We start from the raw sequence: 27953 nt of genomic DNA, 5'->3' as shown, positions 1-27953 counted from the left end.
TGAGAACTCGTGCCAGCACCGTTCCTTGACTAGCCTCCCTTCGTCACAAAGTACCGCCAGGGCGCTTTGGTGTGTAATGTACCTCAGGGCTGTTCTAAGCTGTCAGCCTTCTCTTCGTCCGGATCGCCATTCACCAATAGCCTGTGTCAGCTTCCTCTGTCACAATAGACTCCTCGACACTCGGCTTGAGTTGCAAATCGCCCGTAACGCTCCCCACTCCTTTGACGCTCTCAATCTCATCGAAAGTGAACCCTTTGGACTCGACAACTAGGCGGTTGGACAATGCAGGTCTCACGGGAGGGGCTGGACGCCCAAACCCGAACATTGACGCCCAATTGCGGGTTTCAATTGCCCCAGAATTCCAATGCCCTATGTCGTCGATTTTCTCAACGACCGTCTTTGTGAGACGGAACAGCTCCCCGAGGCCTGCGTTTCCGACAGCAGTAGCAACAGGACTTAATGTCGCAGGAGTGTCACCACCGGATGATCCGTCATTGCAAAGAAAGGTGGCGTTGTTTCCAAACAGATCAATGCTTCGCCAGTCGTCAGTCCGCTCACCGACTTCCAGGGTCCTATTAGCCTTCAGAATCGTCTCAATCACTGGGCTCACCAGCGTCACTTCATACCACAGTCTCCCGTGTTTGGTCATTTCTCCCGCTGGAGCACAACGGGCTCTCATAGCCCGATGATCTTGTGAAGTTCCAATCAGCAAGTCCTGGATTTCTGTGATCTGTAGAAAGATATCTTGAGCTTCAGTCGCGGAGCCGCCGTTTGCCATAGCACGCCAAGCCGAGGGACAGCCTGGTTGCCCTGAAGATTCGTCTGTGGAGGCGCGCTTCGACGGAGCTTCGTCTGGGCGGATGTGTCGGTGACGGGTCCACCGCTTCAGCAGGACCTTGTTAACTGTGAACTGGCTCCCAGGTGGTAGCTTCGTGAAGATATGTAAGAGCGATCTCGCGGGCTCGACCCAAATATGATCAACAAGGTGCTGGACCGCCTCTTCCACATCGGGAGCCATATCTACCGCAGACTCAATACTGCCATTCAGTGCCACCCGTGCATCCCAGATATGACCAGGAAAATGGAGGTTGACAGCGCCCATGGTGGTCAGCGGCTTTTCGATGAAATGTTTCCCGTCTTCTTCCACAACGACAACAAAGGGCTTATAAGCCTTTGTCAGGCAATGGAACTCGTAGGTAACGCTGTAGTCGCTGTAGCTCTGTTCGAAGAGGTGGCGATTGCCATGTTCGCGCGACGTCTTCAAGTTCACGATGTGATCGGCATCTGAACCGATCGCTGTCATTCTCTTCAAGAACTTCGTGGTTGGGGCAGGGGCTCCTCCGCGGGGCCGAAAGATTTTGTTCCATACATCTAAAGGAATGTATTCCCTGTACTTGTCCCTGTGAGTTTTGGGGATGACCGGGGTCATCAGCAGTCCGACCTGAAATTCCAAGGACAAAATGCCTGGGAAGAGTTCGGCAACTTCCAAAACCGGTCCGATAGTTTCGAAGAACTGGTTGATATCCTCCTGGGCCGTCCCTGCCTCGCCGCCCGGGGCAGCCTGGATGCCTTGTTTTGTCTGCTGGGACGTAGAAGGCTCGCCTTTATCAGCTGGACGGGGTTTGGGGGGTTCAGCTGGGGTTTCCTTGTGTGAGCTCTTTCCGATCCCCCAAGCCTCCTCGATTGTGGTTTGTCTTTTTGCCTTATTCACTTTCTGGGCTTTACCATTGGCTGTCTGCTGGCTCATGGTTCTATGGAACTGGCGAGTTGCTCTTTCATCAATATGCTGACGAGCCTCGTACTTGTGTTTCCTTTCAAACGCTTCGATCCTCCGTTGCGAGTGGACTTGGTTCGCGAGACCTTGAGTATGCGGCAGACTGCGGGAGTTTGCTGGCCCGGTAGTCGAAAGAGTTGGGGGTTCTATTCCCGCAAAGGCCCTTTTCACATGAGCCCGTCTCTGACCTTGCTCACTGCTGGAAGCAGAGCCCCGTTCAGTAACCAGTGTTGCCTCCAGACTGCTTGATCCCGCATGACTGCCATCGCTCTCAAAGGTTAGTCCGAGAAGGTCGTTAAGTGATGAACTGGCATTGACTTGCTGATTCGCCTCTCGGGATTCCAAGCCATCTGGGCCGTAACTGCATGTCTCTTTCCAGATCTTACGACCATTGAGACGTGTTTCTTGAGGGTTAGTCGAGGGTAAGGGTGTCTCGGGGACGGCCTTCTTTGGAATCTCTTGGCCCAAGGGCTTAGCCCTCCGGGCTTTGATCCCCGGCGGTCCAGATTTCGCGGGAGGAGTGGATAGTGGTGAAGAATGAGAATCGGCGGGAACAGCTTCAGGCTCTGAGACTTGAGGAAGATCAATATCCTGGGGTGCAGATTCGGAATAGGCCCTCCACTGGTTGACCTCTTTCACCTTCTCTGGGGTCAGATAAATATGGGACCCTTCTTCGTTGAATGAGAGAGAAAGGTAGTCGTCACCACTACCGATCTCCTGGAAGGCGAAATCGTTCCAGATTCGACAGACTTTGGCCTCCTCAGAGACCCTGGGAGAATGAAGTAAGTTGTCAGGGAGCCGGAGGACCTGCTCTTTCGGATCAAAGACAAGGGCGACGGTGACAAACATCTGGCCGGGCTCGTTTGAGCTGAGGCTCGGATCCGCTAAGACACGTTTGCGAGGATACATACTGCCGTGTTCCAGGATGCGGAGGAATTGGTCGCGGTGGGTGATGATCATATTGACCGCCTTTGGTTTGATCAGGCCGGACTAATGAGGTGTTAGTTCGGAAAGGTATGCATCCCGAATGATGTGAGTCTCCTTACCAACGATTTGTTGACATTGGTGATCTTCGCGAGAGCATCGTCAACATCGTCCTCATTCCCCCCCTCGACGGTGATCCCCACGATGTCATCAACTGCCACAATGTTGGTTTCGGTGAGCGATCCGATGTCTCTGAGGATATCTCGAAACCCTGCCGCGAAGCAGCCTAATCCGCCATTGAGGGACGCCCAAGACTTCGCCACGAACCCGAAAACATGTGGGTTAACGGTGGCTTCTACGCCGCCTTCCACGGCCACCAGTTCACCCCGTTGGTCCCGTGGGTTCGGGAAGGTGTGTGAGGGATCTTCAGAGACCATGACTGGGACCTCGACCTGGTGGATTCGAGGCACCTAGGAGCTGGGTGTTAGGAGATGAGGGTCTTTGGAAGCGAGAAAAGAGATAGCCTACCTCCAGGAGGTCTTTGTGCCGTTGCTCTTCGATGTATTCGGCAATTTTCTCCACGATGTTCGAAGTTACATCTCCGCTGATGACGAGCACCTTGACGTGGAAAGCTGGTCAGTGAAGGTGAGAGAAGAGAGATTCAAGAATGAGCGTACATGGTCTTGTTTGTCGTAATCACAGGTGAGAATGTGGGAACCAGTGGCGCATGTCAGTTTTGTTTTGATCTCGTCAATGGCGAGGTCATCGAATGCCCAGATGGACGAAAAGATGAGCCGCGGACGAGATGGCATGAGGAAGACGGGGACATGGAAGATGGAAGATGGGTGAGATGAGGTGAGGAGAGAAGAAGAGAAGGATAGAAGGTGTGAGAAGAGAGAAGGGAAGAAGAAGGGAAGAAAGAGAGAAACAGGTGACCACCAACAGAAGGGAAAGCGCAGGTGAAGAGCCCTACTGCCTATACTTCGGTACACCCATATACACACGGGCAGCTGCAGAAACACTCAAGTGAAGACAAACAGGTGAAATGAAATGAAATGAAAGAAATAAAATAAAGAATGAAAGAAATACCTAGTTATTGTACATTATCAGCTCACTCTTCCACATGCATAATCTATCTCCAATGTATGTAAGTGCATAGTATGTAGTATGTAGTCAAACGACGAGCAGGGACACATGCAGTCTATGATTCTCCCAGGGTATCAAACCATCCCAAACTCCAAAAATGATCCCGGTCAACGCCGGGAAGAAGATAAGAAAGTGCGTGCAGACGAGACGTCACCGCGGCCAGCGCTACGAAGCCTCCTCCGCCTCCCGCTGGAGCCGCATGACCCATTTCATCTCTCCCTCGGTTTCCTTCAACGTCGCCAGGGCCGTCTCGACCCGCGAATCACATCGACGGCCCTTCTCGACGAGCGAGCTCACGTCCTCGTCGTGCACCCGCCGGTACGCCTCATACTCAGCGAACAACCGGTCAAACCGCTCCCGGGCGGACTGAATCTCACGGTCCTTCTGCGCCGCGAGCTCCTCCAGCCGCTCCAACTGCGGGCCCTTCTCGACCTGCTTCTGCTTCAGCGCGGTAAAGTCCGCCCGGAGGGCGGCCAGCTTGCGCTGGGTGTCGGCGCGGTCTCGCTGGCCGTGGGCCGCGAGGACGTCGTACTGGGCGCGCGCGTGGGCGGCAATCTCCTCCAGCTCGGCGCGCTTGCGGTGGAACTCGTCGGCGGCCTCGTCCAGGAGCTGGTTGATCTTGACCTTGTCGCCGTCGGCCTGCACGCGGCGGGCCCGCTCGCTCTGCAGCTCGGCGCGCAGCTCCTCGAGCTTCTTGTCCTTGCGCGCGATCGAGTGCAGGTTCGTCTCGTTGGCCTGCTCCAGGTTACGGAGCCGTTCCGTCATGTTCTGGAGCTGGATCTTGAACGCCTCGTTCGTGCGTTGCGTCTCCTCCGCCCGCGACCGATACACGCCGCATTCCCGCGTCAGCCGTGCGATGTCCTCCTGCAGATTGTGGATCACCCGGCCGGATTTCCCCGTCGCGGCGTGGCCCACGGCGGACGACCACTCCGAGGGGCCCTTGTGGAGGACGGAGTCGCCGTTGGGAGGGCTCGTCGCTCCGTTGAGGAAATCCGGGTTCGGTTCTGCAGGGGGTGCGCTCACGTCAGTTGGATGGGAGGGAGGCAGTCAGTCTGAGGGATTGGGAGGCTAACCGGGAGACGGATCGGAGGGGCGCTCGGGCGAGTCGGCCTCAAATAAGCCATTGTGCTGGTGCATGTTTAGAAGCGGTTCGACATGCGCCAGAGTGATGCGAGGGGGTTGACGAGGAGGAGGATCTGATGGCGAGGACACGAGCTTAGCGGCGTTAGCATGATGAGGATCGACTGGAGGTTTTTTGGGCCGACCGAATCGGGCCATATTCGGCATGGTGGGGACAGGAATGGAATGCTGGAGAAAACGGACGGCCGTGACCGTCAAACGAGGAGCTGAAGAACGAGGATGCAGGATTGACAGATGGCAGTCGGCACTAGCGGAGGTGAGGCTGCAAGGGAGACCGACTGACGCCAATCTGATATCGATCGACTCTGCCGTTCCAGCCGTTCTACTCGGTCTGTCATCCACGTCACCCGCTCAGATAGAGGGACAAATGGACCAGGCAATCGAAGACGGTTGAAGTAGTCGACTGCATGAATGATTGAATGGAAAAGGGGGTCATACTCAGGAGTGGACCGGTGGCAGACAGGGCGCAGATCTGCTGCAGACTATTTGGGATCAGGTCACCTGTGGTTCGAGTGAGCGCTTAATCATCGCCGCGAGAGGAACAGTGGATGCATACCGGAATGGAGTAATGCAGATAGATCGGGTTAATCAAGACCAGACAGGGTATAGGGAGAGCGAAGAAGACGAACGGAAATGAAAGTGATCAAAGTGGATTGGGATGTTTCTGCTGAGTCATGATGTCCTACGCAGCGCCTATACTACGTACTCCATACTCCAGACTCCTGTAGCCACCCCTCCATTAGACAACCAGACAATTAAGACATAAGACATCTGTCAGTCATCGCCAAGTGGCTTGGCCAGTTAGCAATATGTTTGCTATATACAACAAAGGGCGATCCCATGCTATCACGCCCACCCGGAACAATATCAGTAACAACGAACGAAAAGAATCATCTCTAGTCTCACGCAAAGAGGAAGACAAACGCCGCAACGCCCCCTAGAGCCAGACCAACTGGCATGTTTCGCACCGATGCACGGCTGGCCTGCGTATGGGCGATGTTCTTCTCCGACGACATCCCCAGCGCCGTCGGCGTCTCGTCCATAGACCCTGCGTCGTTCCCCTCGACGACATGCGTTCCAAAGCCGTCCTTTGGCGACGTATCAAAGAGCGGCGAGTTAGGGTCGAAGCGCTCCGGAGACGGTTCCACCGAACCAGGCTCCTCGTTATGACCATGTACCAGGGTGAAATAGCCGGAATAGTTGACCTCGCCATTCTGGCTGATTTGCAGCGCGTAGTCCTTGCCTTCTTCGAGAGCGGCGTCGGGCGTCCAGGTAAATGTACCCCCCGTCGCATCGGACGTGAGGGTTCTGACCTCGTGCAGATTGGCAGACTCGCCTTTGCGAAGCATGAGGGTGGTGGGCTGCGGGCGTTAGTTGACTGCCCGTCTTCATATCCGTCATGTTATGACACTCACGGCAGTAGGATCCCCGCCGCTCCACGCAATCGTGGCGGCTTCTCCAGTCGTCATGACTGCCGGCCAGTTGGTGAAGGCGAGGGCGTTGACAACGCTGGCATAAGCCAGACAGGCTGCGATCGTGAGCGTGCGAAGGCTGTGCATGTTGAATCTGATGGTTCGTCTAGCTGATGGGTGAAGTATTTCTGAAGAAGATAAGCAGTCTGGAATGATTCAAGCTGGTAGATGAGTAGAGGTTATGAAGGGAATGAAGGGACAGCAAGATGCAATTCGATTATACGGGAAGAGACCTGGATGGCAGTGGAAAGCGCAATGGGCGCAGATGGTTTCCTGCGTTGTTGGGAGAGACAATACTTACCTCTTCCGCTCGAGATGTCTTGTATGTGATCTCTCCTGATAGACCGAAACAGCCGGGCTCTGAGGGAGGGAATGGACGAGGACACCTTGATATTAAATCCATGGCCTTTCTCAAACTGCTGTCGAGTTTGCATCTATGACGAGGAGGGCACACGTCGCGCGTCGAGCGCGCGTAGTGGAGGTTTACCCGGAATGCGCCCATGACCTTGATGTATAGCAAGGCCAATAGAAGTAAAAAGCCTCAAGGAGAATGTGCCTGATGTTTCACGGCCTGTCCGTTGAAGTATGAGGCTGGGAGCGATCCTGGAGCGAGAGAATGCCATCCGGGATGTGGTTGTTGGTAGTGTAGCTTTGCAGCAAGCGGAATGAGAACAGCTCAGAAGGATGTTTGCTTCAGATTCTTCACTGCAAAGCTCCTGTAGCCAAGGTCATTTTAAAGAGTCCAATCTCTCATTTGACATTCAACAGTGAACGGCCATTCTGCGCGTGCGAGTCAGATAAACATGCCAGACGGTCCTGCAAGGGATGGATACACCACAGTGGTGAAAGCGGCCTGGAGATGCGAAACATGGCCGTTGAAGATCAGGGATGAAAAATAAAGTTATATTAGGCATTTGTACCCGGATAGTAACAAGATTGGAGTGGTCTTTTATAAAGAGCTTGGTGCAGCCCGCTTTGCTATACTCTTATACCCCTAGAAAGTCACGAGCACCGCCAAACGAAAGAAGAAATTCATGATAATGAGTCCGATGACCAGAGCATCCCTAGACAGTCAAGAATGTCAATATAGCCAATGACTGCAGCCATGCTGAATGAGATGCAAAGCCCGCATGGCATGTACCTACGATAACCCATGCACATGGCTAGTTATTCATTGATTGTCTACTCTAATGAAATCCATTGCTATTTCTGAAAACCATGCAGATCCGAAAGGAGCATTGGATTCATGCATAATTTGGTGGGTCGATGATTAGCATTCTGCATTGCAACCTGTACAAAAATAGCCACGACCAGTAGACTTCGTCCAAGCTCCTGCTTGAATCATGATCAGAAATGATTATAAAGGCATCCTACCAACTTCCCCGCACGGCACTCTGTCATGCCTTAAGCCTGACTGAGGTGGTGATTATCGCAAGCGCATATATCCATCAACCTGTGCCTCCGCACCTAGGTATCCATACCCATACTATCGTACGGCCACACCCAACGCAGCACCAAGACGACTCAATACCCAGCGATCCATCTCCCATAGACCGACTAATGAACAAAAATCCAACCAGCATACCTCATAATAAGCTTGTGCAGAATCGGCGGGCCCACGCTCGAATCGGCAGCCGAACTATATGGGGATACCGAAAGCGGAAATCTGCTCGACCTCAACTATACGGCGTGCGGCGGTCGACCACATTCTGCCCGTGGGTCGAGCCATGGTCTTCAGTTACATCATGTCCGAATGAAGTTACACCTGCCCTCGTATCTCACGATCGACCCAGCGTTCCTGCCGTTGCGGCTCGATCCTGCAGCACCATGTGCCTACTAAAGCCCTCATCTCGCAACCTCCTCCGTTTTCCCCCGTCTATACCACACTCCCACTATCACCATCCACTCGCCCATTGCTTTCTATCCATACCTGGTACAGGGCCTCATCCGCCCAGTCACTCGTTAAACCCACTTCATTCGTTTCCTACCAAACCACCACCCGTCGATCCTCTCACGAATGTTACAGCCCGGCACATCAACCGCCAAACACGGCGGGTCCGCCCGCGAAGACCTCGCAGTCCAGCAGCCCGTCGACCGGCCCCAGCGATTCTACCGCTCAGTAGACAACGTAAGCCGCGGGGACTCCCCCATCCGGACACAGCCCGGCAGCGCCGCCGGCACAGGCACAAGCGGCCAGTCCGGCCCCCCAGATGAGCAGCACCAGCTAATAGAGCTGGAAGAGACGCGGCTGGGGGCGCAGCAGACGCTCGAGCTCTGCCGCAATGTGATCACGGTGTTGGAGCTGACGCGGCTGCGCAAGTCGCGCACGGGGCAAGTGTACTGGCTCGGGTTCTGGGACCGGCTGTACGAGCGGCCGCTGGCGCGGATGCTCGCGACGCGGCTCACGGCCGCGCTGGTCAAGGTCGACACGCTGTTCCGGACGGTGGCGCGCGAACTGCACCATCTCACGGAGCGGGCGGAGCTGGCGGTGCGACACGCCGCCTCCGAGAAGGACGTGCTGCGCATCCTCGAGGCCATGGAGCATGACGTCGGCGTGTGGCGTCGGCGACGCAGGAAGAAGGCCCAGGCCATCGTGAACCGGATGCGCGCCAGCATCGAGGCGATCCCGATTGTGGTCAGCGACGCGCTCTTCGACGACCTCAAGCGCGGCGTCTTCGCCCTCGACGTGTTCTGTGACTACCATCCCGGCGACGCGGACGTCGAGGAGCGCGAGGCCGCCTGGTCCGGCTGTTTCGCCGAGCGGCCCGGGAATCTCGTCGCCGTGTCGCCGTATCTCTACCGGCAGTGGGAGCAGTCCGCGGCGTCAGGGACGTATGTCCCGCTGGCGGCGTATGCGGGCAATCACTGCTACGACGATTGGACCTACGCTGCGGACACCAATGGGTTGGCTACGCAGCCGCCCAATCTGATGAATCAACACTGAGAGGGGGACATCCGGACCATGTTTAGCTTTTAGGGTAGCATTCAGCGGCGTTGGCGGGATATATACTAATGTAGATAGATAATTGCGACTGCCGCAGCCGAAGACGGCGAGGTAGAATAATCTGTATCATTCAGAACCGTTCAGTTCACTCAATTATATACGCTTAAAAAAAAAAAATCTATCTGCAAAGAAGTTCACGTATCGCATCGTCACGAGAAATCCCACAGGCCGCGCAGCAGACTGCCCGGCGCCGTGTCCACGCCCCCGTCCTCGTCCAACAGTCGGTCGGTGAAGATCCGCTTGGGAATCTGGTACTCGACGACGGGGATCCGCTTCAGCGGCTTGGCTTCCGTGCCCAGCTCCGCCTGCACCATGCCCTGGTACGTGTGGTCCAGGAAGTCCTCCAGGATGTACATCTGCTTGGTGAACTGCTCGGAGATGATGCGGCAGATGGCGGCGACGTTGGGGTGGTAGTGGGACTGGAGCGACTCGATCTCCCAGAGACAGCTGTCGATGGCACCGGTGCGGGTGGGGTCGGACTCGTCCGGGTCGAAGGGATCATCCATACCGTCGGCGTTGACGGGGGCGACGCGATGCAGCATGAAGGTGCAGGTGGGGTGGCTCTTGAAGAGGTTGTAGATGAAGGGGACGATGGCGACAATGGCGGTGGGGGGTGCGTTCAGGGCTAGGCGGGAGAGGCGCTTGATGAAGCTGGCGACCAGACTGGCGGGCAGATGGGTCGAGGCGAGGAAGGTGTTGAGCAGGCGGAAGAAGCGGGAGCGGTGTTTGGAGTGGAGCAGGTCGGCGTCCAGCAGCGAGTACAGCTTGTGGTAGAATTGGGGGTAGTCGAGGTTCTTCTCCTGGATCAGGTAGAAGAGGCCGGAGAGCGCGAGCAGCGAGGTGGCGCCGCCGACGTTGTACGAGTCCGTGAGGAAGTCCATGAGCAGCTCGGGGCGGCTAAACCACGGTTCGATGGAGTGGACCATGATGCGCAGCATGGATTTTCGTTGCGACTGCGAGAGATTGTTCCGGAGGACGGCAAGCCAAGCGTCCTGGGCGCGCTTCTTGTGTGCGTTGACGGAGAGGATCTTCTTGTAGTTCTTGCTGGCCTTGCTGTAGAAGTTTTTGAATTCGTGTTCGGGACCGGGCACGGAGTCGCAGGCGGAGAGGAAGGCGATGAGCGTGTCGAGGGTTTCGGGGGCCTGTCTTGTCGAGGCGTACTCCCTGCGAACGGGTTAGCTGGAGGACTGGGTGACTCTCAGAGGGGACACTGACGAGGTCTGGACAAAGGTGTAGAATTGGACGTCTTCGTACGGTTTGGCGAACTTTTGGATGAACTCGGAGCGCAACACTTCGCCGTCTTTGGCCTCCACCACCGCTTCGACGATGTTCTTGAAGAAGCCCGAGGTCCAGACTTCGATGTCGTCGCCGGGCAAGTGGGTAGCACGTTCGTTGACGAGTCGCATTGCCAGAGTCAAGGCCGTGACCTGAGAGGTTGTGAGCACGGGTGAGGGACTGGTTCTGTCGAGGGGGCACGAACCTGTGATGACGGGTCACTCTCGCGGAGAATGGCGACGAGCGCCTTCTGGTACTCCCGACAGCGCTCCTTCAGCCATGCCACTATGATTCTCTCGTTCTCAACCGTGCGGTCTGTGTTGGTCATATGCCCGCCGGCGATCAACCGGCTGAAAACCCTGCAGAGGGAGACGGCGACGGTCAGATCGGGCTGTTTGCCGGAGTCCTCGGCATTCAGCATCGACAGGAGGGTCACGATATTGTTGTAGTATTTGCGCGACTGGGAGATTTGCTCCTCGAGCTCGAGGACCTTGGCCATGGCATTGTCGCTGTGGGATTCGGCGACGACACGACGCTTGGAGGCGGAGTTGCCGGGATCCTTGGAGCTCTTGCGCTTCTTAGATGCGGCCGCAGCGGCGACGACGGGACCAGCCATGACGACAGAGGAGCGAACGGGAAGTGGCGCGATGAAGCTGGCGTCGCGGTTGCACGAAAAGGAAATTTTGAGATAGACCGGAAGGAGGTTTTTCCGGGGATGGCCCAAAGCGGACTAGCGGCAGCCGCGGCACCCGAAAAGAACATCCCGTTCAGTCTCCTCAACTCCGTCCTCCCTTCTCCCTCCATCCTGTCCAGCTTGCTTCTTCTTCCACCACAATGGCTTCGCGTTTGGCTAAGAGCGCCATTGGTACGTGTCCGTGTGCTCTCTGCACTCCTCTCTTTTACTCTCCCTGTCTATTCCATTCCACCCCCGCTAACCCCTGCCCAGGTGCTACCCGGCTTCGGCCGACCCTCCCCTCGCGCAACGTCGCTCCCATCACCGCCGCCCTGACCGCGACTCGTGCGGCCTCCAACGTCCCCTCCGAGGACCCCAAGAAGAAGGCCCAGTCGATCGTCGACGCTCTCCCCGGCAACTCCCTCGTTTCCAAGACCGCCGTCCTCTCCGCCGCCGCCGGTCTGTCCATTGCCGCCATCAGCAATGAGCTCTATGTCATGAACGAGGAAACCGTGGCCGCCTTCTGTCTGCTCAGTGTCTTCACCGCCGTGGCCAAGTACGGAGGTCCCGCCTACCGGGAGTGGGCCGAGGGTCAGGTTCAGAAGCACAAGGACATCCTGAACGCTGCCCGTGCCGACCACACCAACGCCGTCAAGCAGCGTATGGACAACGTCCAGGAGCTGTCTGGTGTTGTCGACATCACCAAGCAGCTCTTTGCCGTTTCCAAGGTATGATGCGGATTATGACTCCGAATGGGATTGCGAAGGGTCGAGGAGCGAGATGCTGACTGTTCGGTAGGAAACCGCCCAGCTCGAGGCCCAGGCCTACGAGCTCGAGCAGCGCACTGCTCTGGCCGCCGAGGCCAAGCAAGTGCTCGAGTCGTGGGTGCGCTACGAGGGTCAGGTGAAGCAGCGCCAGCAGCGTGAGCTTGCCGAGACCGTCATCGGCAAGATCCAGAAGGAGCTGGAGAGCCCCAAGGTGCTCCAGCAGATCCTCCAGCAGAGCGTTGCCGATGTTGAGCGTGAGTTGCCTTCCTTCTCTTTTTTTCTATGGACGTGGATGTTAATATCGGACAGGCATCATGGCTACCAAGGCCCAGTAAATGGACGCATGACGAGCTTGACTGCGGCATCATGTACAAATAACCGTTGTGCTAGACAATACCAACTTTCTTTCCATCCATGAGAGCCCGTAGAACCCTGGAAACGACTCGTAAGACATGCATTTGATAGTCTAATGAAGGGCTGACCCCCCGCTGCCACCCATGGATCGTGCCGGGAGAGGAAATCCTCAAACAACAACACAGCCTCACCGCAAATAGAACATGCAACCGTCCATATAAACCACCACACCTCGCCAACAGAGACACGTTAATCTCTATTCCCGACTTCAACATCCACAATGCCTCTCCGCGACCTCCTCCACAAAAAAGACTCCCTCAGCGAAACCCCGCCGGCCGTCCCCGACATCAAATTCATCCGCTCCGACACCGTCTCCCACGAGATCATCACGCCGCCCACCTACGCCCACGACCCCGACCCCGATCACGACCACAGCCCCCGTCGCTCCCTCAACCCCTTCCACCGCTCGCGCTCCCCCTCCGAGTCTTCCCCGCGCCGCGGACGCCGTCTCTCGCACCTCCTCCACCTCGAGCGCTCCCGCTCCCCCAGCGCCAGCGCTGCCTCCACCTCTTCCGTCAACATCCCCGCCGACCTGCCGCAGGTCTCCGGGGCCGGTGCCGATGCGCAGGACCAGGAATCGCAATGGGAGAAGCGTGCGACCATGCTGGTGCAGCAGAACCCGAATTGGAATCTACCGGCCTCCCCGGGGGCCGGCGGTAGCGGCGGCGGCGGGGGACGCTCGCGGTCGCGGAGTTCGAGCGTCGGCGATGCGGAGAAGGATGTACGTGGCCGGTCTTTCCCCCGGGAGCAGTAGTGGTCGTCGTACTAATGCCGCGAGTGCAGCTGGACATCCAGGAGGCGATCCGGTTACATGAAGTCGGCGGTGAGTGGTGGTGCCCGTTCCCGTTCCTACTTGGGATATACGCGGGGAATGGAGAATGCGATGGACTGAACTGACGGGCCCCCTGCGTAGAGTTGGAAAAGTCCACCGACATGTTCCGGCGACTGGCGGACCCGCACGGCGCCAACAATGCCCTCAGCCAGGTGCTCTACGGGCTGGCGTTGAGGTATGTGTGACATGAGCCGGCTCGTCCCTTGAGGGGTGCACTACGGAGTATACTAGTAGTCTACGTATACTGACACGGAAGTAGACACGGCTGGGGCTGTCCGCAGGACTCGTCGCAAGCTATCACGTATCTGACGGCGGCGGCGGCGAACTCGGCGTCGATCGAGTCGCAGGCGCTGCAGGCGGGCATGAAGAAGGGCGGCGCGGCCAAGGGCGAGCTCGTGCTGGCCATCTTCGAGCTGGGGAACTGTTTCCGCAACGGCTGGGGCGTGGAGCGGGACCCCGTCGCCGCGCGGCAGTATTTCGAGACCGCGGCCAACCTGGGCGACACCGATGCCATGAACGAGACCGCCTGGTGCTACCTGGAGGGCTTTGGGGGGAAGAAGGACAAGGTGAGTCCTCCCCGCGGCTGCTTGACAAGAAAGAAGACCACAGAAGGCTGATTGAGAGGTTGATGGGGGTTTAGTTCGCGGCGGCCAAATACTACCGGCTGGCGGAGGAGAAGGGGAACAAGCTGGTCGGGAATTCCTGGTATGTTTCAACATGTCTTTGGTCCTTCCCTGTCGTGGCCATCTGCCTCGCCGCCAGAGGCTTATGACCCTCGCCATCACCCGCATGCCTGCACCGAGGAGACGGGCGGATGATAGGCCTGCGATGAATGCTGCAGGTCTGCGCCATGCAACCGTAACCGCCGGCTCATCACGCTTGCAGGCCTGTCTGCCAACCAGGAGACGGGCCCCCGCCTCCTGATCCCCGTGCATGGCGCGGTGCCTCGTTCCAAATTTAGGCTGATTGTGGATGCGTACTGACCGGGACGACAGGATCTGGAAGGAAAAATACAACCCCAAGTAAGCGCCTGTGCTTGGCGGGCGTTTGCTGGTGGAAGAAGGATGACGACGACGTCGAGACGCCGTGATGTTGACGACGATATGGATGGCTATTTGCTGATGGATGATACCAAGTAACGATGATAATGATTGACTGGCGGTTCTGACCCAACGATGCAGGTCGGCAGCCTCATTTTGGACTGAAATGCCAGATCCCTTCCCGTCTAAGACAATCCTGGCCATGCATGCATGACATGACCGTCGTACGGCCGTCCACCGGAGTACCCCGAGTCTCGTATGGGACCGTTTGTAGCTGGGAGAGGATCTTCAATAGCGTAGCTCATATCTCGTAGCATGGACCATATATACACATCGCCTTAAATTACAGACCACAAAAGAGATGGCATTGAGGGAGTGAACGAGCAACGCTCAAAACACGGTCAGCCACCAGGCATGACCAAATCGAACCAAATCAATAGACCACCGCGGCAGCCCGGCTGGCCCGAAGACAGAAGACATTAACAGACGTTCCATCGTAAACATAAACATAAACATGTCAGTCGTATCATAACAATCGTCACAGTGCCGCCGTCAGCCCTCGCCAATGCAACAAAATCAGAACAGAAAACACAAAAGGAACCCTTGCGGATCATCAATATATCACGGCATAAACCCTGCCCAGGCCGATCCAAACCACATACGCCGAAAACCCAAGTATAAACACATCGCTAAATTGTCAAATCAAAGCTGCTAGTCGGGAAAAAGAATATATCCAGTCGAATCAAACGGTAAGCTAGACGTCTATGCAAGCACACGGCTAGGCTGGCTAAGCGGGATGACAGTCGAGAAATCGTCCGGCAGAACGTAGTCCGCAGAGAAGAAGAGACAAACGCAAGACACAGGATATCCGACGCGATGGCTGGTCTGGGCTAGGAGGAGAGATGCAACCCGGGATGAGCGAGACTACTCAGGGATGAGCAAAGCCTTCTTCCTTGACTGGCGTCGCCCCAAACTCCTGCACCATTCGTCGAAAGTCCCGAATCACCTTCTCCGGAACATGATCCCACATGAGCGACCGGGAGTAGACGTCAGAGGTAGCCTTGTTGGGGAGCCGGTTCTGGGCGGCGTTGCTTCGCATCGCAGCCAGCGCCTGTTGCAAGTTGGACGGTTGTTGCTGCTTGTACTCGACTCCGGTGTCCTCGAAGGTGGTCAAGGAGTTATACTGGTCTGCATTCAGGGAGAAGGCTTGCTCCTGCTCCTGCTCCTTGGTGGGCATCGCGAGCGTGTTGTGCAGCTCGTCCAGAGTGGACGGGGGCACGGGGCCCGTGGCCATCTGCGCCATCTCCACGCCGGTGATGGTCGTCGGCATCGGTGTGGCCGATGGAGCGGGCGCGGGGTGGTTGTTGGAGGAAGCAAGCTCTGGTGGGGAAGATGCGAGAACGGCTTTCAAGACGTTGGCCGACTCAGCACGGTATTCCTCGGAGAGCTGGGGAAGAGCGCGAGAAGACAGGGACACGTTGTTGGAGGCAATAAAGGCCCCAAAGAGAAGACACATGTAGAAGGCGTTCCAGCTGAAGGGATAGTCGTTGGACTTCTCTGGGGCCTTGTCGGTCGTCGAGATTACCATCGTGGAGGACGGTGCAGGAGCGGTAGCAACGGGCTCTGCATCCAGCGAGAGGCTGTTGACCATGGTAAAGTCCTCCCAGGGGGTATTGTCCATGGTCAGGTTGTCGAAATCGGAGAAGTCGGTGGCCATGTTGGACGGTCGGGCATGGCGTTCCAGCTTCTCGATGGTCTCCTTGAGGATGTTGTTCTTCTTGCGCAGGTCCGCGGTTTCCAACGTGTGGACGCGGATCATTTCGTCTTTCTCCATGTGCAGCGAGTTGATGAAATGGGTGATCTCCTGCTGGGCGGCCATCCACTCGCTCTTCTCCCGGAGAAGTTCGGCCTCGCGCAGTCTCATGTTCTGCAGTTCTTCCTCGAGATCACCGATGACCTGGGTGAACTGTTTCTTCTCCTCTTCGAGCTTCTCCGTGTGGAGTTTCTTCCGCTGGCGAGAGTCCAAACTAGAAGACGGTTAGTCGGGCAAGAGCGGGGAGGAGGAGGGAGGAAGACTCACGCGGCCTGACGGTTTCTCAACAGTCGCTTTTGCTGCTTCAGCTCTTTGATTTCGTCCTCGTTGGTGGACTGGCTGATCAACTGGTCGATATTGCTCAGGGTCCGTTCGGCCGGGATCTCAAACCGAGCGTTCTTCTTCCGGATGCCGTCCCGACGCATGCTCAGCGGGGAGCTGTTGCGGTAGGTCGGGCTCTTCGTGGGACGAGACAGGGCATCGGGCATGTCGGTCGCGGCGGGGATCCAGCCTTGACTCGACTGAGGGGACATGGCGACGGCGCCTGAGGCGGGGAAGGCCATCCCGGAGCGGTAGGACATGGAGGGCATCTGGACGGGATTGACAGGGCCCACCGCGCCGCCCGAGAAGGGAGCGGAAGAGTTGTGATCGAGATCGGAGGGGTAGTGATCATACATGGCGGTCGGGGTACAAGAACCGGACTCTTTCAGCGACCAGGAGGGCTGTTGATTGTAGGAGGGATGGGGACCGTCCACCCGCATGAAATGAGAGGGAGTCGAGTCGAAGAAGGGCTGAGGAGGGAGGTGAGAGGGGTGACGAGGGGGATGTTGATGTGCAGGTTGAGGCTGATGAGGGGAGAAGTCGGACCAGACGGAGTCCCGATGAGAAGAAGAGAGAGAGGGTTCTGTGGTGTCGAGAATCTTGTCATCCAATACACTCATGTCGTCGTCTTCCGGAAAGGAGGGTTTAGAGTCAGGGTAGAAGTCGAAGGAGGGATGTGAATATCGGGCCATGGTGGATGTAGAAGAGAAGAAGATGAAGAGGAGGAGAAGTAGAAGTAGAAGTCAAGGAAGAGGCGGTGTACTTCAGCAGATATACTAACTGGGGAGATTCAGGTACGGCGGTGTATCTATGATTTATGCTGTTTTCTCTGTTTATTCGATTATTCTCTTCTTCTTTTATTCGATTTTATTATTCTCTCTTTCTATTCTAATATTTCTGATATACCGAGCTTAACGACCCATCACCATTGGATGCTCGTTGGGCAGACGTGCAGGATGAATAATCGGCAGTCTACAGTCTACAGATCCTGTATACCATATACGGCAGATACAGCAGATACAGTCCATGGGAGACCGTCTCCTCCTCTCGTCGGTACCTCTCTCGAACCCCCCAGATCATATCCACCGCCTCTTCGGCCTCCGAATCCCTAGGTAATCTCCCAATCTCCTCGCTACCTGATCCACCGGCCCAAAGTGACTGGCGCGTGCACGGCCATCATCTCATGATCGACTCCTGGATAGGCTCAGAGAGGCTGATTCCCATGGCCCCGTCTCTCCCACCCGGCGATCCCTGCTGAACGACTCGCCTGATCAGTTTCGGTCCCGTCCAGAGGTCATACAACACCCGTACCGTATCGTACCATCCTTCCCCTCGTCTCGGCGCCAATCGTTCCCGTTCTGATGTGACCGTCTGAGACCGGACACTGAACTTGGACGTTGCTGGGGGAGACTCCCTCCTATCTCTGGTACGGTATCTCTGGTACAAGGGCCGGCCCGTGGAAGATCCAGTGATCCACAGCCAAAACTCCATCACCGCGGCCTTCGCCGTACAACTTCATTCCTGACAGCCCGTGTACAGTTAGTCAGCCTCCAGTCCTGCCGGTAACTTGTTAACTAGGGCATCAGTGCTTGGTCATTATCTTTAGACTTTGGGCTTTCTTTTTCTCGTTCAACTCCTCCCGCGACAAGGCAACTGGGGCCATCCAGCCGGTCCGACCGTCGCCTGGAATTTCCGGTCCCTCCATTTTGTGTCTTCACCATGAGCGCTCGGACGGACCAGTGACAGTCGTGATCTATTTAGGGCTTAAATGATGCAGCGGTGGGTTGCTGCCATATGGCATCCCTTGCGTTATCTAACCCTATCCGCACGGGGCATACATCATACTTCCTGCTCGGTGATGAAACCAAACAATCCCCTTTCACCGTATTCTATTCTCCTACCCAATACAGATTCCTGTGTCGGCCGAATGAGCGAGCAAACTTGGTGATCGCAATAATACTACCGGCCTTCTCCATCCAGTAGCCAGGTACTCTCGGATGAGTACCCATCTTCACCAGCGACCTACCCAATTGGTGTCTGCTTCACCCAGAAGAAACAAGATCCGCTCGATAAGACGAAGCTATGAACCTGACCCACTGCCCAATGGAGTGAGTGACTCACACAGGAACCTCCTTCTCGAAGAATCACCAAGAACGCCGTCTAGATGACTTCCTCTTCTGGAAGTACCTGACATCATCTTCTCCATACTGTCTTTCCGAATAGTGAGCTCTTCGACTCCGTATATCGGTGGATGGTAGCACTCAGACCGCCTGGCGATGATGAAGCAATTGCGTAGACACCACCGCTCTGTTACAGACATTGAGAGACCTAGCCTACCAATCGCACCCAGCTGACCACGGCCCCTAACCCAGCCGTTCACACATACCTATCGAATGGCGCTCCACATGGAGAACAGTCATCAGTCTGAGCTCACACCCACATCGCTCTATACGGCCGCTGTATGCGGGCAATAATGTGTTCAGATGTTCTCCCACATCGGGGAAGATGGGTCGAACCCGGTGCGCATGGTGAACGTGAAGATCACGGACGGTCAGCAAATGCGAGAACAAAGCCCAATCAGACATTGAAGCCCAGCTGTCTCCAAATCCCCATTACGCACGGTGCATCCCTCAAGGCAGACGATTCAATGTCTCCGACGGTGTCAACCAGCACGTGAGGCCAAATCCACCAACTCTGTAGCCTTACCTACCTAACAAGGCGCACCCTCTCGCAGGATTTGCCATCGACCTGTCAGGAAACCGTCTGTCCAAGCTAAGCCAGTCCTTCGCGTCGCCTCACCTCGCAACGGCGCAGCAGGACGGTCTGGCGGTGTACAGACACCACCGACCCAATGAAGGCCGCGGATAGCTCCGCAAGTGGAGAGCCCCATATAATCAACCGAAATTGGGTCATTCCTGTAGAAACATAGGCAGACGTAAATTCTTGGTCTTTTCCTGTGGAGAATTTTGTTTGTATCGGGTATCGGGGAGACAGGGACGTCTTCCGTTCGATGATGAATCCCTGAGACACGTTCAAAGTATGTTCTTACCGCTACAATTAGTCATTTAGCCATGGTGAGTCACTGTTTCCTAAGGCCTTCTAAGGCCTTTGATGTGGTTTGGAGGAGTCCAGCTGGGGTGTGATTGCATTCTGAGAAGTATGCTTCACCCAGGTGCTGCTAAAAACAGTGAAGTATGGGGTTCGGAATAAGCATCTGACCATCATGTAAGATACAAGCACCAAATAAACTCTCCGCTCAGTCTGTGCAGTGGAAACAGAAAGTGGTCCTCGTGTTGTGCAGTCGTAAGCCAGATTGAGTCTACGCAGACTGAAACTATGGCCAAAGTCCACTGCCACGGACAACGTAATCATACGGAGATCCGCGGTTCCTCGATACAGTCTCACCAGTTAGAGAGGCGAGTATGAGACACCGTCACTCTTCATGCCTTGCCTTCTAGAGTATCTTTTTGATACTACTTTTGGACGGCAAGATGATCATCTTACACGCCTGGGGCAGGGTCCTTGCGCTCTTCGCCCAAGAAGAAAGTAAAATAATGGTCTCTATGAAGGCTCCTTATCAACCTTGCGTTCTAAGCCTTGACGAGGCTGTGTAGGATCCTTAGTGCGGGGTTGAGGCGCCTGGATTGTAAGAGGAACAAGGCTGAGAAAAGATTACCCCTTTCAGATACTAGGGAGCCAATGCCCTGACCGCAAGCACTCTTCCAAAAGTTGCATCAATTCGAAACTAAAGGCAATTCAAGCCTCAAGAGCGAATATCAGCGAATGGCTGGTCCTCTGTCTATCCCAGCGGGAGTTGCTGGGTTCTCTTCACTAGGCATTCAGGTCTCGGAATATCTCTTCAAATACTATATTTCATATAGGGGACAGGGTGTCGAGATAGCCCGCACCGCGGATAGACTGGATAGCCTCCTCCATATCTTCCGGTCTATCGATAAAGCTATTTCCGGTCGGTCGGATGAAGACCTGACTAGAAATGTCCACAGCTCCATTGATAGTTGGTCGCCGGCTTGCTTACCCATTCCGACAAAGCACCCTTCAAAAGCTAGATGAAGATATTGGGAAATCCGGGCTAACCTCTCTGTTGCGCTAGACGCCCTGCAGCTTGGAGAACAGAAAAGAACCCATGACAACCTCGTGGAGATCAAATCACTTCTCCAGTGCATCCAGGCCAACCAGCTATCTTCCGATGTCCGTAACTGGTTGAAAGCCCCTGATGTAACTGTCAACCACAATTCTGCTCGCTCCAAACATCATCCTGGGACAGGGGATTGGCTTATTCACGATTCTCGTTTCATCACTTGGACTACTCAAGCAAATTCCTTTCTATGGCTCAACGGGTTTGCTGGCTGCGGCAAGTCGGTTTTATGCTCGACCATTATCCACCATATCTTTAATCAGCAACAGCATCAAACCAATATAGGCATCGCTTTCTTTTTACTTTACGTTTACGGACAACACAAAGAAAGATGCCTCAGGAATGATACGGACCCTGCTGCTACAATTATCAGCTCAGAATCGAGAATGCCAGACAGAAGTGGAACGCCTTTACGACTCATACAGATCTGGAACGCCGCCTGATTCAGTTTTTATCGAGCAGCTCCGAAGCACCATACAGAAATTCCAACAGGCGTATATTATGATCGATGCTCTTGGTGAAAGTCCCCGGTATGAGGAAAGAGAACAGGTCTTAGAGACGATTGAGGAGATGCGAAGGTGGCATATACCTGGCTTACATCTTTTGGTTACCAGCCGTGACGAGTGGGACATACGCAAAGCTGTGAACCCTCAACTAGCAGAGGATGTGGCTGTGAAAAACACTGGAGTTGATAATGACATCAATAGCTTCATTGCTTTCCAGCTAAAGACCAATCAAGATTTGAAGAAATGGCAAAACCATCAGGATCAGATCCAGAAAGCACTATCTGACCGTGCCCAAGGAGTGTGAGTTGGGATTATAAATCCTTTCCACAAAAGACATCGCAGCCACTAACAGGGACGGAAGGTTTCGTTATGTTGAATGTCAACTTCTGGCTTTGAAAAAATGCAAATCGAGGAGACACCTTGAGCGATGCCTGCAATCATTGCCCAAAAGCCTGGATGAAATATATGATAGAATGCTATGTTCTATTGACGATGTCTACGTTGAGGATGCTAGACGCATCCTCACACTTCTCTGCTTTTCATTTCGGCCGTTAACAGTGGCACAGCTTGTTGATGCATGTGCAGTTAACCTAGGTCAGCCTCCGTTCCTGGATTACGACAGCCGATTCACTGAAGGCGAAGAAAAAGAATGCTTACTAAATACATGCCCTGGATTAATTGAAGCTGTTCAGATCCGTGATAACCCGCAGCAGAGCCAAGAAATTGTGCGCATTGCCCATTTCTCTGTCCAGGAGTACCTCACTTCAGATCGCATCAAGGGAACAAAGGCAGCAAGATTTGAGCTCCAGTCTAAAACTGCGCATTCGGAGATTGCGCAGATATGTCTTGGCTATCTTCTAGAGCCAAGGTTGTCAGAAATGGATTTAAGTGCCGAAATAGATATGAACTTCCCGCTGGCTCGTTTTGCTGCTCAGGCGTGGCACAGACACTACGAATACTCTAAAGAGGAGGGTTTTATATGTAAAGAGCTAATATCAAGATTGTTCAAAGAAGAAGAAGAAGTATTTCACACCTGGGCGGGCTTGTATGGAGACCTATTCCTTGGGAAGTCGACGATCGCTACTTCCGCAAGATTGGTTTTTAAACCATCTACGGTATACTTTGCTTCTTCCCTAGGCCTTGAAGATGTGCTCCACGACATCATTTTGTCTCAGGGCAACAGCAACAGAACAAGACAATTGGTCAACGCCCCATTATTCGACCTTTCTCCACTCCAGGAAGCATCTAGAAATGGGAACGCACGCGTGGTTCAGATATTACTGGACAACGGAGCTGATATTAATACCACGTCTTTTCTTGGAAGTGCGTTTCATATAGCATCTGCACTTGGACATCAGCAGGTAGTGCAGGTGTTACTAGATAACGGAGCTGATACTAATATCAACAGCACATATTGCACCGCACGCCATGCATCATTTGCAAGGCGGCGTCAGCAAGCCCTGCAAATACTACTGGATAATGGAGCTGACGTTAATGCGCAAGATAGGGAGGGTAGAAGTGCACTTTATATGGCATGTAAAAATGGGAATCAGCAGGTGGTGCAGATGCTCCTCGAAAGAGGAGCTGATATCAATGCCCAGGGTGGACGCTATGGCAATGCGCTCCAGGCAGCATCAGCTTACGGGCATCAGAAGGTGGTGCAGTTGTTATTGGACTGAGGAGCTAATATAACGGCGTCTAAAAAAGGCCATTGGTCGGTGCTGGTGCAGATGCTGCTAGACAAATGGATACATATGGATTGTGGAGTTAAAAAAAGAGGTATTCTGGATTGGGAGCCAGCAGGACGATATTGCAGCACCAAGAGTATGCGCAAATCATGTACAAGCTAAGCTTCATATTATCCCATTACAAGCATATACAGTAGTACATTGAAACTTCAAATAGGCATTGCTACATTATAACGAGTATACAAGTGAAATATCCCAATATACAGGCATCCGCCCATGGCACGTATTTAGATGGAATAGAATATACACAGCATGCCCTTCCTTTGTTTCACACATTATATCGAGCGAGCATAGCTCATGGCCATCGTCATTAAAGCAATATGGCTAATCCCATTCCAGCCAGCCGCGTGCTATCACTGACTTAGAAGGCAGCAACGATAGCAGCAGCAGCAAGAGCACCACCGACGGAGAAGCCGGCCTTGCTAGCAGCACCAGTGAAGGTGGGCATGGGAGCAGAGGAGCCGGCGGGGGTGGAGGCCACAGAGGAGGAGCTGGGGGCAGAGCTGCCGGAGGGAATCACCGGGCTGGAGGTGGTGGAAGATCCAGCAGAGGTGGTGGGGGAGGAGCCGCCAGTGGTGGAGGCACCGCCGGTGGCAGTGGAAGTGGGCTGCTCAGCAGAGGAGGTGGAGGAGGAGGAGCCAGAGTTGGCGGCATCCTTGTAGGCGTCAATGCCCTTCTGGATCGCGTCGGTGATACCAGCGGAGAGCTGGGCGGCGAGATCAGAGAGGGAAGAGGGAACCTTGGAGGAGATGGCATCGGAGAGGCTCTGGGCGGCGGCATACTGAGCCTTGAGAGACTCAAGGACGGTGCCGCCAGCGCCGGCCGAAACGAACTGGGACTTCTTGTCGATGATGCTGTTGACAACAGACTCAACCTTCTTGGTGAGGTCCTGGACGGGGCTGGTGAGGGCCAGGGCGTCGGTGGAGGTCAGATCACCGTTGCTGTTGACGGTCTCGACGCCCGACTTGATGGTGGAGATCAGATCGGAAGAGGCGGACTCAACACTGGAGGTATCACCACCGCTGTAGCCGTTGATGGCAGTGCCAAGGGCCTCGGTCTTGTCCTGGATGGCAGAGATGACGCTCTCCACGGGGGCGGCATCACGCTGGACCTTGGTGGGAGTGGCAATGGCAACGGTGGCCAGGCCGAGAGTGAACAGAGCAGAGAAGCGCATGTTGAACGATAGTGTGAGGATTAAAGTAATTAGAGGGATTCTATGTTCCGTATAGAAAGGGGGAAGGTCAAACGAGTGCCCGATGGAAGATCAACCAGAACGAATGATCGGTGTTGGTTATGGAGACTGGAGAAGGGAGATCTCAATACACCTATATATACACCACGAGGGAAATGAAGCTCACATGCACAGAAAACTACGGGCGAGGGGCCTCGGCCAGGCTCCATCAGGGGCAGGTTAGAAGCATGTTATTATTAGCATGATCGGGGGAATGGTGTGAAATTGGGATCTGTCATCGATTCCTTAAGATTAGACCAGGATCTCACGGGGTTGTCGGGAGGAATTAATTAGGTGACATTTGAGAAAGATCGTCGCTGTGATGCTTGTTCTCGACTCAGGGCTTTCACTTTGGAGTCGGGGAAGAAGCTCATTCAGGGAAGCTGGCAGTCCGCCGAGGGCCCTTGTGGCTGGATGATGGCATCCATGGCGTCAGTGGCCACATTGTATCACGCAGAATGCAGCGGGGAGGAGTTCGTTGTACGTATTCGAATGCAGTGTGAGTACTCACATGGCGCGCCATGCCCTAATTCCAACCCCAACGATGAAGACAATAACAACAGCGACAGCCAACCCAGCCATGCTAGCAGCAAGGTAGATTCAATGGACTCTGAGCCAACGTCTTAGCGTCCTCTAACCCCGGCCCGACCCCGGATTCTCATTTGTCCCTGGCTGGGGATTGTCTAAGCGAGTTTGGCCAGCCAGAGTTAGTCTGAGACATCTGGAGAAATTGCACTTCATACCCCGCAGCATCGGTGCTTGGGTTCATTTCCGTCTCCAGATGGGGCGAATCATCGTCCCGAGCTTGTTTGGCGTCCCGGACACCCGAGGGAACTAGCGTCGTATCGGGCCTAAAGTGAACTAGGATCGTATGTTCAATACGTCTGTCGCTTGGCATCATCTTGCCCGAATCTGGTGTTGCCTCCGAACATCCGACAAAGAGAAACAGCGGTTTCTGGTTTTGCTTCTGGCAGATTCTTTCAAGAGACCCTCGATGGGAACTTTGTTTCCAACCCAAACCCGCTCCTGCGCATCCTTCGGGCCAATCAAGCCCCATCGCCATCGTGTGATCTGCCATTGTGCAACGTTCTATATATTTCCTCGGTCCCGGTATTGGCATCTCAGTACCTAACAGTCCGACTGAAGAGCCATTTTCCCGTTCACGATGGCGGCAGGATTTCAGCTAATTTCCGTTCCATGACTTTGAACTTCTGGGCTTGCTCCTTTGCGTTAGTGGATGACGTGGGCCGATTTTGTACCTGGCAGATAAGTTGATCATGCCTGCTTGTAGTCTACGCAGGAAGATGCTGGATCCTTCTTACCCTGAAGTCTGGACTTTACCTAGGTCAATAGGAAACTTGTCTCGGGACCGAGTACCCTAGCGGCATGTTTGCGGCAAAATCCTTATGTTTGGAGCTCCAGCGGCAGGCTCCGGGCAATAATACCGCTTTTGACCGTTTAGTTCCAACAGGATCATGGGATCTGGCCAATTATACGGAGTACACCCTCCACAATTACATTCAAACGGTGGCAATATACAAGGATTGAAACAGCGTCTAGTTTTCACCAAATTGAACCTCGCACTGATTACCACAACTGCTTAGTGCTTAATAAAGAGACCCTGTCAGCTAGTTTGTAGCTGCGCGACGCATGTAACCTTCTGCAGTAGCTTCATGTTGCTAGTGGCCTAAACAGCGTGCCACTTCCCTGATGTAGAGCAGACTAACTTCATAAGCTTCACAGCGGATTACGTATGACTGGATGAACAATATGTCTCATGGATATATAGTCCGTTAAATGACCGGGAATTTGGACTTTTTGATGTATTGGTCATACAGGTAAGACAAACACTATTGATTTTTTAGTGCAACGATCCTCGGTGTGGCGCTGGGCGAGCATACAAGGCATGGGACAATTTCTCGCAGCATACTCCCTGCTTTCAAGTAGGCGGTCTCAATAACAAAGCACCCTATAAAGACGTGACCATGTGACCACTAAATGTGAAGACCTCTCGCCGAGGTTTACCGTGATATTGCAACATTGTAGACATTCTTGCTCACCACTTGTTTTCTCAATGGCGGTCCTTGCTTGAAACGAGAATACGTGAATTCGAGTTTTTTTTCCGCAGAAGCGCCACGGATATAGATATCCAAACATGACAGCTCATACTATCAGACAAAATACGGAGAAGATACATGCAAAGCTCGTCTACATGCGGCGCTCTATGCGTGCGTAACGCGTATATGATTTCTTTTTCACCATGTTGTATTATGATGCTCACATGTTAACCGGACGTTCCGGACTTTGACCAACGGCGTAGCCAAATCAGCCTTAAGACAAATGTTTCGCTACTAGTAGGCCTTTTGATCCTTAGGTACACTATATACAGACAAGGATCTGGTGATCTTTTTTTTCTGCTTCTGAATATACAGAATTCTTTCTAGGTATATTTTTTAGACATTAAATACTACTACTATAGCTAGTAATTCCTTATCGTAGATATTATAGTTTAATTCAGCATTTACGAGCTTTTTTGAGCAAAATACAATTAGTCAATATTTCCCATCTTCGCCTGGTTGTGTCATTTAGGGTGGTCAACCTGCACCACAACCCGCAGTGGGCCACCGTACCAGCCTGCGCAGTGACCGGCATGCAATCCATGCGGATTGTGGTGCGGTGCGGGCTGCTGACTTTATAACCCGCACCGGGTGCATCCCTAGCCAGGAGTTGATGATATGAGGACATCCTCGTCAGCAAAATTGGCGCTCGTGAGAGAGTATACTACGAATATAGAGTCGATATTGTCAAGGATATTACTGCAAAAGTTTTCAGTTATATAATTCTATTGCATCAATTGTCAAATTCTAACTGCGACAAAACGCAGAATCAGCAAACAAACGAAGCTTTATCGAGTTAGAACCCTTGAAAACCTAATTTAGCTCGGTACAGTAGTAATATCACATGTACATACAACTTTGAAGTACATAGGAAATGTGATTTCCTGAGCCAGATCTACCATTATGCGGTAGCTAATGTAGATAACTATGACAGTTCGGCTAGCGAACTGTCATCACCGTCCGTCGAAGAGACCTCGACCGCTTCGAAGACCTTTCGGCGACCTGGCCACTGGAGCCCGATAGCTCCACCCTGTACATAGCCACGCTGTTCCAGTTCCATAGATCCACCTGGCTTTCGGCAGATAAGGGGAGGTCTACTATTCCAATTCTTTCGAAGGCCAAGGGAGGTGGAGGGAGGTACAATTGGCCTGCGAACACTATTCGCAGGGCACTCGCCCTCTCCTGGCCCAGAGAACCTATTTGCTGCGCTTGAATCCACTTAGGCCAAGCAGCCAATATCACAGAAAGTAACAGTGGGCGGTTCGGTATAGTTAGGGTGGATGATACAAGCACACCTGGTGTTGTCAGAAAGATTGACAGGGAAATTTATGGAAAGTGAGAGGCAAAGTTCGTGGAGGGGGTTCTCTGCGCAGGCGGAGTTTGTAAGGGAAGTGAGGGACACTTCCCGGCGACTAAAGAGTATCTTTTGTATTTGATATCCAGCTGTCGGGCACAATGCCCTCATCTTAAATAAAATATTGTGACGCTTTTTGCTGGAAATTAGGATTTACCAGTCGGCACATTGTTTTGATCCTATATCATTCTTGATGTATAGCATATAGCGCTTCCTCGTTCCGAACATCGAGTGAAACCGAGTTGT

The 27953-nt window shown here is 53.9% G+C and overlaps 10 protein-coding genes across 10 annotated transcripts; 4 read left to right on the top strand and 6 right to left on the bottom strand.

Moving 5' to 3' along the window:
- Positions 1–12: 12 nt before the first annotated feature.
- BDV59DRAFT_92189 (uncharacterized protein) lies at positions 13–3701 on the bottom strand. Its single transcript, XM_073697341.1, has 5 exons — positions 3376–3701; positions 3227–3316; positions 2821–3168; positions 2097–2764; positions 13–2033 (listed from the first exon to the last, which is right to left on the bottom strand). The coding sequence occupies exons 1-5, from the start codon at positions 3508–3510 to the stop codon at positions 131–133; spliced, it is 3144 nt and encodes a 1047-aa protein (XP_073545373.1). The 5' UTR covers positions 3511–3701; the 3' UTR covers positions 13–130.
- BDV59DRAFT_92179 (uncharacterized protein) lies at positions 3573–5263 on the bottom strand. Its single transcript, XM_073697340.1, has 2 exons — positions 4918–5263; positions 3573–4848 (listed from the first exon to the last, which is right to left on the bottom strand). Exons 1-2 carry the CDS (start codon positions 5129–5131, stop codon positions 4010–4012), a joined length of 1053 nt encoding a protein of 350 aa, XP_073545372.1. The 5' UTR covers positions 5132–5263; the 3' UTR covers positions 3573–4009.
- A 623-nt stretch (positions 5264–5886) lies between these two features.
- Positions 5887–6543, bottom strand: BDV59DRAFT_204318 (GPI anchored serine-threonine rich family protein; the record flags this gene model as incomplete). Its single annotated transcript, XM_073694445.1, has 2 exons — positions 5887–6345; positions 6400–6543. The coding sequence occupies 2 exons, from the start codon at positions 6541–6543 to the stop codon at positions 5887–5889; spliced, it is 603 nt and encodes a 200-aa protein (XP_073545371.1).
- Positions 6544–8473: 1930 nt separating this feature from the next.
- On the top strand, positions 8474–9400 carry BDV59DRAFT_204317 (uncharacterized protein; the record flags this gene model as incomplete). The annotated part of the gene is made up of 1 exon (XM_073694444.1): positions 8474–9400. The coding sequence occupies one exon, from the start codon at positions 8474–8476 to the stop codon at positions 9398–9400; it is 927 nt and encodes a 308-aa protein (XP_073545370.1).
- Positions 9401–9525: 125 nt separating this feature from the next.
- Positions 9526–11393, bottom strand: noc4 (ribosome biosynthesis protein NOC4). The gene is made up of 3 exons (XM_073697339.1): positions 10941–11393; positions 10676–10887; positions 9526–10624 (listed from the first exon to the last, which is right to left on the bottom strand). Exons 1-3 carry the CDS (start codon positions 11349–11351, stop codon positions 9610–9612), a joined length of 1638 nt encoding a protein of 545 aa, XP_073545369.1. The 5' UTR covers positions 11352–11393; the 3' UTR covers positions 9526–9609.
- A 176-nt stretch (positions 11394–11569) lies between these two features.
- Positions 11570–12510, top strand: atp4 (F1F0 ATP synthase subunit 4; the record flags this gene model as incomplete). The annotated part of the gene is made up of 4 exons (XM_073692473.1): positions 11570–11600; positions 11682–12136; positions 12207–12429; positions 12485–12510. The coding sequence occupies 4 exons, from the start codon at positions 11570–11572 to the stop codon at positions 12508–12510; spliced, it is 735 nt and encodes a 244-aa protein (XP_073545368.1).
- A 91-nt stretch (positions 12511–12601) lies between these two features.
- On the top strand, positions 12602–14921 carry BDV59DRAFT_92077 (tetratricopeptide repeat protein). Its single transcript, XM_073697338.1, has 6 exons — positions 12602–13310; positions 13373–13412; positions 13503–13596; positions 13681–13987; positions 14062–14126; positions 14417–14921. Exons 1-6 carry the CDS (start codon positions 12810–12812, stop codon positions 14445–14447), a joined length of 1038 nt encoding a protein of 345 aa, XP_073545367.1. The 5' UTR covers positions 12602–12809; the 3' UTR covers positions 14448–14921.
- Positions 14922–15027: 106 nt separating this feature from the next.
- BDV59DRAFT_92072 (putative bZIP transcription factor) lies at positions 15028–17447 on the bottom strand. Its single transcript, XM_073697337.1, has 2 exons — positions 16542–17447; positions 15028–16488 (listed from the first exon to the last, which is right to left on the bottom strand). Exons 1-2 carry the CDS (start codon positions 17285–17287, stop codon positions 15390–15392), a joined length of 1845 nt encoding a protein of 614 aa, XP_073545366.1. The 5' UTR covers positions 17288–17447; the 3' UTR covers positions 15028–15389.
- Positions 17448–20293: 2846 nt separating this feature from the next.
- BDV59DRAFT_184272 (uncharacterized protein) lies at positions 20294–21507 on the top strand. The gene is made up of 2 exons (XM_073690658.1): positions 20294–20610; positions 20707–21507. The coding sequence occupies exons 1-2, from the start codon at positions 20379–20381 to the stop codon at positions 21192–21194; spliced, it is 720 nt and encodes a 239-aa protein (XP_073545365.1). The 5' UTR covers positions 20294–20378; the 3' UTR covers positions 21195–21507.
- A 1677-nt stretch (positions 21508–23184) lies between these two features.
- BDV59DRAFT_91993 (cell wall mannoprotein 1 family protein) lies at positions 23185–24401 on the bottom strand. The gene has a single exon (XM_073697336.1). The coding sequence runs from the start codon at positions 24177–24179 to the stop codon at positions 23367–23369; it is 813 nt and encodes a 270-aa protein (XP_073545364.1). The 5' UTR covers positions 24180–24401; the 3' UTR covers positions 23185–23366.
- Between the last annotated feature and the right edge of the window lie 3552 nt (positions 24402–27953).

The sequence above is a fragment of the Aspergillus ambiguus genome, assembly GCF_047715705.1.
Source record: "Aspergillus ambiguus strain CBS 117.58 unplaced genomic scaffold BDV59scaffold_31, whole genome shotgun sequence".
In the NCBI taxonomy this organism is placed as follows: domain Eukaryota; kingdom Fungi; phylum Ascomycota; class Eurotiomycetes; order Eurotiales; family Aspergillaceae; genus Aspergillus; species Aspergillus ambiguus.
Note: the sequence above shows the minus strand (reverse complement) of the source record. Positions and strands in the feature narration are given on the sequence as shown.